General features: G+C 30.3%; 1 protein-coding gene across 1 annotated transcript; it reads right to left on the bottom strand.

Annotated features, from left to right (window-relative positions):
- Nucleotides 1-3993: 3993 nt before the first annotated feature.
- Nucleotides 3994-9289, bottom strand: LOC122304393. Its single transcript, XM_043116648.1, has 3 exons — nucleotides 9115-9289; nucleotides 8113-8320; nucleotides 3994-4441 (listed from the first exon to the last, which is right to left on the bottom strand). Exons 2-3 carry the CDS (start codon nucleotides 8292-8294, stop codon nucleotides 4255-4257), a joined length of 369 nt encoding a protein of 122 aa, XP_042972582.1. The 5' UTR covers nucleotides 8295-8320; nucleotides 9115-9289; the 3' UTR covers nucleotides 3994-4254.
- Between the last annotated feature and the right edge of the window lie 984 nt (nucleotides 9290-10273).

Here is a 10273-nt window from a genome sequence, read left to right as displayed (position 1 = left end):
CTGCATCAAAAACTAGCGATCCAAATCCAATCAAAATCTCGTCAATCAAACAGTAAAATCAGGAGAGAGAGAGAGAGAGAGAGAGAGAGAGAGAGAGAGAGAGAGAGGAAAAAGGATATAACATTTCTTTGATTCTAGAGAAGCAAGTAACAAATAATACGTTTGGTTTCCGAGAAAACTTGGAATCTAGAAGACATCCAAGTAAAGGTGAAGTTTTTACCAATTGGCGGGCTTGAAACTCCTACTTAGCATAGCTATTCGAAGTTTGAGGCCAAAATTCAGATCCTTCGCGTTGCAGAGCAAACTTCAGAAAAGAAAGGGAATCAATACGTACTTTTGTGGAGTTGAATTTTAAACTTTCGCCATTTGTAAAGTATAAAGTAGTCCTTTGTGTTGTCTCCATCGTGCTTCGGAGTTAACCAACTAGCAGGCGTCTACATGGGATGGACGGGGTTGACCAAACTATTTTGTTGTACTAATTGTGAACCTGCTCGCAAGTCTCTCTCTCCTTCTCCCGTGTGACGATGCTCACAAAGTCACAATTATTTTCATAAATGTTCAATTATTTTCATCAATATTTAATTACATTGCAATCCACTTGCTTATTCCCTTAATTTATAATAATATTTATAATATTTCACTTATAAATACTCATTTATTTAATAATATAATTTACTGATGGAATATTTAAAATAAGCCAATAACTTTAAACAATTAATTGTCAAAATCTATGGATATAATTTATCTTCTAAAACAACATCGACCATACACATTGCATTTGTCAACACGTTAAAAGAAATATCCTTTTAAATAATCATCATATATAATAATGATATTTACAGTTATAGAATACACAAATACTATTCATTCTTTTTGAAAAAAAATAAGTAAATATAAAATCTATATAAAAAAATAAAATTTTAATAATAGACTTCACTCTTTTTTAAAAATAGTGTGTGATACTTGTATAACTCATAACTATATCTAATACTTGTCAAATTATATTTATCTATTCTACAATAAAAGAGTTTATAGCCTCATGAATAGTAGATTTTGTTCGCGTTCACATTAGCATTTTTGTCCTCGAATTCATCATTAAAAATACAATTAAGTCATCTATTACTCTAATATTAATTAAAGTTTGAAAAGAACAATAATATTATATTTAAGTTCAAAAATGAAAATATTGTCTTTAAATTTAAAGAATAATATTTTATTACTACTGGATTTCGTTTGAAAATAATAATAATTATCTTCATATTATTTTTCATAGTAATGAATCATACCAAATAATACTTTTTAAACTAATATTATTTTCATTTAAAAAAATATTATACTTTTTGAAATTTCAAATGAATTGTCTATTTTTACATTTTATCATTCCAATAACAATTATATCCAATAGTTTTTAAAAAAAAAAATTAAAAATAATATTATTTTATTTTTTCATTTATAAAAATATTATTATTATTATTATTATTATTATTATTATTATTATTATTATTATTATTATTATTATTATTATTATGTACATGCGTAATTAGTCATACAAGGGGTGGAGTAACGTAATTCCTATTGTAATTTCAATAAAATGAGTTTTAAATATTTGATTCGTTATGTGTTCAATAATTTTATATTTTCCGTTTCTTCCATTTTTTTAAAATATAATTATAATCATTTGTAAAATTTTATTAAATAAATTTATAATTATGTTGACAATTATCATACTTGTTCTAATTTATGATATGCATCTTAAAACTCATATATAAATTAGTTGCTAGATTGGCTGTTTAGCAAACATCCGTCTGCTTCTTGCTATCTTTTTTGGATCATGCTACACTCCCGGGAGCTGGGAGATATCGTTAGTAGCTTTTAGTGTATTTTTATTTTTATTTTTACATGTATTTTTTTAAGATTTATAAATATTTTTTTAAAAAAAATAACATTATTAAAAAAACATTTTCTTAATCACAAAGGTAAAAAAAAAAAAAAAAAATTATGCATTTTTTTATCTTTTTTTTTTTCTGTTAGTTAGATTAATAAAAGTGATTGATTGAATTTTTTATTTTTATTTATTTATTTAATAATTAAGGAAGTAAATATTGGTGAATTCATATTTTCTTATTATTTTTATAAAATATTTAAAACTATATAAAAATGATAAAAGGAAAAGAAGAAAAAAATTTTAAAAAATATATATTTTGTTGTCATCGATTCACTTCTTTGGTCAAATATCAGTTCATATAACACTGTCCTTTTTTCTAATCAATAATCTTCAAGGCTATATCTAGCATTACTCAACAAAAAATTCTCTTCTACTTTCCTATAAAATCACTCTTATTTTGGCACATAAATGAAGGGGATATATAGGAGAGATTACTCATTCTCTCCCACCTCTTCTTTCATATTAGCCATTTCATTCCTCAACCAATGCTACCTATTAGCATCAATGGATAGCAAAAAAACCAAATACATTTGCAATGCATGAAAGCAAGTTCATTGAACAAGCATCAACATCATCTCATGCTTTTTCTCTAGGACAACTAATATTGAGCAATACTTGAATTTAGTATTGATTTATTATTTTTAGTTACATCGAATGATGTTCCACATTTTAAATTATTTCATAAATTAATTACTTAAATGAAAAAAAAATGCTACTTAAAATATGACATATCAATTTGCATAACTAGTGCTGACAAGACTCATGATGAAGAATAGCTTTTTCTTTAAAAGAAAGTAAAGAAAGAGTAATAGAACTTTTAACCCTAAATTTTATCATCTTTAATTACCAGTTGATATCGAGTACTCCTACTTGCAAGCCAGTGTAGAGAACAAATTATCCACATTACTGACATAACAACATTTCATTTGTAAGAGATTGATTTTTAAGCTTTTTTCTTGCAAATCAAGTTATTTACGAAGGTTTTTGTCAACGGTCTGGAAGAGGAGAAGAATTCCTCCCCGGTGTGCTGAGGTGGCATTGGGCCCGGATTGGTGTTGCGTAGGCCCTTGGCTGATTTGGTGCAGTTATACGGAATTCGTGCGCATACCCATGATGGTGAACAAGATAAATGCGAGGAAAAATAAAGAGAGATAGATACATAAATTTATGTGATTTGACACCAGACCTACGTCTACAGGAGGCTTGGAGATGGGAGAATTAATTATAATAAGTTTGATTTATAATCTCTCAGGATCTCTCATCTTCATTGTACAAAACATTTTAAGATCTATATTCTCAATCTTAACTCTATAGCTAGAACCCGTGTCTAGAAGTTGAAGAAGCATTCCCAAGAGGCCTTGTCGAAAGTCACCCGAAGCCCCCCTCAAGTCATTTGTCTTCCCCTCTTATTTCTTCATTTTTCCTCCTTTATGTTTCTTCTCTTCTTTTATATCTTTTTCATTCTTTTCCTTTTGTCATTCTACATTTCTTCCATTCTCTTCCTTGTCTCTCATTTTGTCCTCTAGTGAAGCCCTTTTGATAAATTAGGCCTTGAGAGCCCCCTTTGGGCCTAGTGACAAAAATCCGCCCAGGTGTTGGCACATCAACAGTGTGAAGGGTGTATTTTTCACATTAGCTTGTGAAGTGTAAACCATGTTAATAGATCAAGGGAGAAATTCTTCTAGGGTCTTGCGCCCAGTTAATACCTAAGACGTAAGAACAATCACCCTGATTCCTGACTGACAATAGCATCGAAGTTGGTCCGCAGAATTCTAACTGTTGACTGCCATGGCCTTCAACATGGGACAACAAAAAGTCATTGCAGGTAAATATTTGCCAAATATCAGACGCGAAAATTTGGAGAAAATGTTGTGATATTGTATAGAAGTAAAAGCTCCTCCAAATTGCCTACTTCAAAAATGACTGGATTGCAATAGCCAAATTGTCTCATCACACCAAACTCGATTCTACTTTTGAGTGTATCAATCATAGAAGAAGCTCGAACATATAAATATTAGTTACTTATGTTGGAGTAGTAAATCAGCATATCAATACAAATTTGCAGTATTTTTCATTCATTCATGAGCAGCAGTTGCTTCCACCATAGATAACAAGTGAAACAAAAAGGTACATAGGAAGTAGTTACTTCAAATGCATGGATTATTAAGGCTTTCAGAGAAATTCTCACCGATTTCCCAGTTTCAAAAAGTTTTTGAGAACAAAAATTTGATGCAGGGTTCCCGCGATTCCAATCGCTCAAATGAAAAGAGAAGCTTACACATTCAAACCCCTAAAAACAGTTGTCATTCTCAGACATGGTAACCAGTGATAGTAAAACCCCTTCCCACAATCTCCCCAGCACAAAACCATGCAAAGCATTCCAGCCCAAATAAAGCTGCAATACCAGCATCTTCAACCTTCAGCTCCTGCCTGTGCTTCCATAAATGCTTCACATAATCAACTTCCTTCCAGAATGCCTCGTAACGGCCAGGAATACTGTACAGAACATAAGAAATAAGTCCCATAAAGTTTCTGATGTATGTTTATAAATCTGAAGCAAAACCACAACAAGATTTCACTAACAGGTATAGAAAAACATGCATTTGTGATGTTAAGTTTTCTCCAGAAGAGGGGATAAGCTATTCATTTTTTTTTTCTTTTGAGACAGCATTTACCATATAGCAAGAAACATTGTGACCCAAATAAATATTAGTGAAGCAGGTATCAGACACATTGTCACTGACCGATTCTAGCAAGCACAACCCAAGGCAAAGTGAGAATGAGAAACATCATAAAACCATTTTCATGAATGGATTCTCGTGAAACAGAAAAATATAACCTTATATTGTGATTTGAGAATTACAAAAGAGTATATTTATTTTTTTGCCAAGTCCTGTAAGGTTATTCAATAGATTTTCTATTACCAAAATCCGAAACAGATTGAGACTTTGGAGTTCAACTGTGCAAAAGACATGGGGCAACATTTATTTTGTCCACGAAGTGTTTTTGAAGTTCTTTTCCATTAAGGTGCAAAATTTGATTTAGAACAGTATCCATTCTATGTAATCATCTAAGCCCCTCAACTCTTATCTTCTCCTCCTTACAACCATCCATGATGGGAACTGGAACGGACAGTTAAAATGCCAATTCAAGCTTTACATCTTGATGATATTCCTTTCTTTTATTCCATCTCAGCGTAAAAACATTTATTGAACAGAGGAAATAGAGTGTGATCAGGCATTAGCATCTCAATAATTAATACCTATAAGAGTATGATATTTTGTTCACAAAAGATGATAAAACTATAAGAGTATGATGCAATTCCCTGGTCATTTATAGTGGGCAGTAAAATGTTATTATAAATGAATATAACTCCTTTGATAAGTATAAGTTAGTTTTGATAATTTCCTTTGATAAGTATAAGTAATACAACAGTAAATCAAAACATAACAGAAGCCATATCTTTGCCACTGCGATGTCTTTAAGAAGAATTTTTTGGGTCAAATAAAGATAAAAGTAGTAGTGAATAGTACTGAGACATGGTCAATTTGAAAAAATATACTGGAACATGCTAACACATAATGAAAAGTTAAAGAATATCACTGATCAGGGTGTATGTACGACATCAAAACATTCTCATGTATACACCGTGTACTTGGGCTTAGCCTACTTCTATAAATAAAATTTCTTGATTAACTATAAAAAAAAAATGCACAACATCAAATCATGACAAACAAAGAGAAAGTTGGTAGCAAAATGAGAATGCCAGCAAGCGCACGAACCAATGAATAATTGATTGCAAGGTAGGGTAGCAATTATCCCCACTTTGTAGGGAGCTACCCCTAAAGCAGCCGCTTTGGAGGACAAGACCTGGAACTTGGTCAAAGCACATAATAGATTTAAGACCCAAGTTAACTTCGATGCATGGCAGGGACAAAGAATAGATGTAAAACCCAAATCGGACTCAGACAGATTTCAACAATGGGATACCATACATCTATATCAACAGTATTGTGGAAGTGTAAAGTCAACCCTTAGGGTTGATTCAAGTGGTAAAGGCATTGGGTTTGGGGGTATGCTCCCCCCAGGTCTACATAGAAAAAACACAACTTAGAAAAATATAAACTTGAAAAACTAAAAAAAAAAACAAAATTAATAAATAAAATAAAATAAATAAATTTAACATTATAAACTGAAGTTAGAAAAAGAAAACTTAAATAAAATAATATTTCAACAATAAAAAATAAAAAAAAAACTCGTGCATGGCATTTTCCAATCCTTAATGTTGTTTATATTACTATAAATTATATTATATTTTATTATTTTATTTTAAAGTTCTTAAGTTTTCCGGTCAGCTTTTTATGTTTCTTTAATTTTAATACAATTTTTTTAATATTTTAATACATTTATTTATTTTTTATGTTTTCCAACATTTTAATATTTTCTTATGACATGGCAAATGACCAACACGTCAGCAATTTCAGTTAATGAATTAACGAAATTTGGATAAAAGCACCGGTTTGATATAAGTTCATTACCTCAGGAATTTTTTGAAAGTATATCACCCTAATAACCAGTTTGAAAAAAGATTACAGCCCAGTGACCACTACAATAATTTTCCACAAGCTATTAAACCTAATTTCTAAAATAGCCTTTTCTACGATGCAGAAGCAATGAAATTATCATTAATTATACTTAATTCATTCTAGTGGTATTGAATTCACTTAGATTCTAATTTTGGCAGAGTTTTTTGCAATACTGATTTAAAGCACAAAATTCTCATCAATATAACATTATACACTTGTGGTGTGACTCATTAGAACAATATCATCTTCTTTATTGGGAACCTTTACTTTTTAAATCCACACTAGATCGTATGGTTATTGGTTTATAGAAGAAGGAAAAGGTCGTGTAGGCTCTCATTACATAGAGTAAACTCATTAAGTGACTAAGGTTGACGATTTTATATAAACCAGAGTGGAAGTTCCAAACATTCATAATCACCTCTCCCCAAAAGTAATGACATTAAAAAAGTATCCTAACCCATTACCAGTCCTTGAAAGTCCCAAAATAATCCCAAAAGACTCTTCAAAGGGCACCTGATTCAATATCTAAACCTTAACACTAGCACATTTGAAACTGGTAATTAATTGTCCTATTAAAGAAGATATCCGCATAATAATTTATTTTGAAGTATGTTTACAGCAATTGGCATGTTGTATATACTACCGTGCACAGAAAACAAGGAACGATATCCTTCCATCTTAAATCTATGACTCATACATACATGAAATCCAACTAGCACAACAAATGATAAATATCATGAGAAGGGTAATAAAATATGATCTTAGACCAACAAGAGAAATAAATTAAACATTAATTACTCCAGCAATTACGTAGAACTAAAGACACAAAATAACAAGTCTTAGTATAAAAGAAAAGTTGGTGGCTATATCCATGGCAAAGATGCTATCTAACGGTCCTATAGACCATTGTGCCAAATCCCATACTCTCCTTCCAAGTCATCTTGCATGGCTTGAAACTTCTCAAACGTTCAAGTGGACAAGTTAAGAGCATAACTTGAGATGCCAGTTTACTTGCCTACACCTATTGACATTAATAAATTTTTACTTATCACAAAAAAAAAGAGCATTACTTGAGATGTTTACCCTATCGTGTGTAACTATAGTGCCCATCACATGCAGTGTCTTACCACGAAGCCAATAAAAAGAAACATATTAAATTTGCACCAACTATGAGCAATCAAAAACACCAGTCAGTATCGCATGAATAAATGTCATGCTCTACCGAAAAAACATACCAAACTCCTACTTCATTTTTTGATATTTGCATTAATATAGATGGTCCACAACCAAAGCCATTAGAATACGATTAAATATAACTTGTACTATAAAACTTATTCAGCTGATTTTATCCTTATTTAAAACATTTTTTATAGCATTTTAACATCCCATTTGATAAATTTGCAAGTAATTGTTTTGTCTTAAGATCTAGAATGCTAAAATCTTGTATTCAAATGTCTTTGAACCATCTATGACACTAACAAGGAACACAATTCATCAGACAAATGAGTGGGAAAAAGCCCAGCAAACCCAACTTAAAATTAATTTCAAATGCCACGACAACAAAGGTAGTAGAACTACAACCTAGCAAGTCGAGTGTAAAACAATTGCTTTGACAAGAGGTTGCATTTCTCCACTGTAGGTGGCTCCTGAATGTATTGTTTGTTCTGCTCCAACAACTGCTTGTAGTAAGCACCTCCATGTTTGGAGACGAACTGCGTTGCTTGACAAGCCTTAGATTGTAACTGCCGCAACTTTGTTGCCATCACCTTCCCAAATTAAGTTTTAATCACTGAAAATAAGCCGATAATGATGGAATACTCAGTTAGCCATGTCAATGCTAAAACATGGATATACTATTTCAAAGATAATAGTTTTCACATCAAATGAACACCATTTTGGGTATTGAGGATGGTAAGGGACTTAAAAATAAAAATTCAAAGCAACTTCCATTATTATTCTAAACATAGCAAACCGAGCCACAAAATTTAGTGAGGCAAAGTTCTTATTAGCCCAGGTCCAATTACAGATATATCTGCTAGGAAACTTTCAATTCCAAGCTTTTTCTACGTTTTTTTAGCACCAAATCAACCCTAGTAAGCTATGGCGGGGCAACTTCCTACATAAGTGATAAACAAGGGGCACAAAAACACAACCCCATCGCTATTCTATTCGTTCAACAGGACCAGTGAGGGAAAACAAGCCACAACCAATACAGATAGGACTAACAATTAGGGTTCATTCAATTCACAACCTATCACAGCATAAATACCAGTCTTGCGCTAAAAAGGCCAATACTTCAGTTCATAACCATTTCGCGTTCAACGTGTTGGGGTATGAATCTAAAATTCTAAATTTAAGCATTCACATGCTACATTTCGATGGTCATACTTCACGAGTACGTTTTTCCAAAATAAGGGAGTGTCACAAAGCGCAGGAACAGAGGTGGATCTACCAAAAAAACACAAGATCTAAAGCCTGAAAATGAAAATCCCCAGCGACCCAATTAAATATTCGTATATGACTAGCATACAATTAACATACTGCAAATCTTAGATGCAGACGAAGTGAATTCTAAGGATTTACCCTTTATTGTTCTTGATTTGAAATCAAGGGCAGAGAAAAGGACAAAACGGATAGGAGCCTGTTAGTTCTGTCGATGCTGGCTTTGTCGTCGCCGCCGCCGCTAGGTACGTTCAGTGAGCGTGAAAAAGAAAGAGAATTGAGAGGGGTTTAATTAACCAGTGCCTGGACCTTTCACTAGTTTGTTTGAAAAAGAAATGAAATATGGGTTTATCATTAAAAAATAAAATAAAAGAAAATAAAAAGGATGTTTATGGCTAATAAAAATTTTATATATAATTATTTTTATATATTTTTTTATATATTTTATTGATATAATTAATTATATATAAAAAAATTAATATTGATAATCATATTAATAAAATGTATAAAAAATACCTAAAAATAATTGTTTATAACATTACTCATTAGTTAAACAATGTGAAAATAACTCCCAAGTTAATTTAAAAATAGAATAATGCTATTAAGTCGTTACATTTTACTTTTTTATTTTGATAGTTCATGTATTTATTTTTAAAATTTTTTTTATTAATTAAAAAAATGACTATTAGTATATTAGTATTTTTTATATTTTTTAAAAATATTTAAAAATGTTAAAAATATGAATAAGAAGATTTTTAAAAATTAAAAAATAAATTTTACCTAAAGACATGCCCGACAGTAGCCTCTGGGGCACACCCTAGCAACACTCTAAAAAATAATGAAAATTCTTCTTATCATCCTCACACTTCACACACAATACTTATTTTTATTTTATTTTTATCTTTTCTATAATAAATATATAGTGTATGGATGATAAATAGAATAATTCAATTAGTTTAATAAGAATAAAATGAAATAAAAAAATAAAAAATAATATTTTAATATATAAAGTGTGTGGTATGGAATGATGTGTAGCATTCCTCAATAAATAATATCTCCCTTAAACGTTTACTTCTATTAAAAAACTAATTTTTTTATAAAAGTTAAAAAACTAAGGTTTTGTTTAGATAATGAATTAAATATTATTAAAATATTATTTTTTAATATTATTATTATTATAAGATTTAAAAAAATTTAAATTATTTATTATATTTTATGTAAAAAATTTGAAAAGTTATAATGATGATATGATATAAGATTAAATATTTCTTATACTCAAATGCGGCCTAAAATTTTTTTG

Source organism: Carya illinoinensis, chromosome 3, assembly GCF_018687715.1.
Source record: "Carya illinoinensis cultivar Pawnee chromosome 3, C.illinoinensisPawnee_v1, whole genome shotgun sequence".
Classification (NCBI taxonomy): domain Eukaryota; kingdom Viridiplantae; phylum Streptophyta; class Magnoliopsida; order Fagales; family Juglandaceae; genus Carya; species Carya illinoinensis.
The sequence above is the reverse complement of the archived record's forward strand: the minus strand, read 5'-3'. Positions and strand labels throughout refer to the sequence as shown.

Excerpts from the sequence above, each read along its gene's own strand:
- LOC122304393 (XM_043116648.1), bottom strand. The coding sequence starts at position 8,294 with ATGGCAACAAAGTTGCGGCAGTTACAATCTAAGGCTTGTCAAGCAACG. Across the intron at positions 4,442-8,112 it reads TTTTACACTCGACTTGCTAG|TATTCCTGGCCGTTACGAGG; the intron begins GTTGTAGTTCTA and ends TGTTCTGTACAG.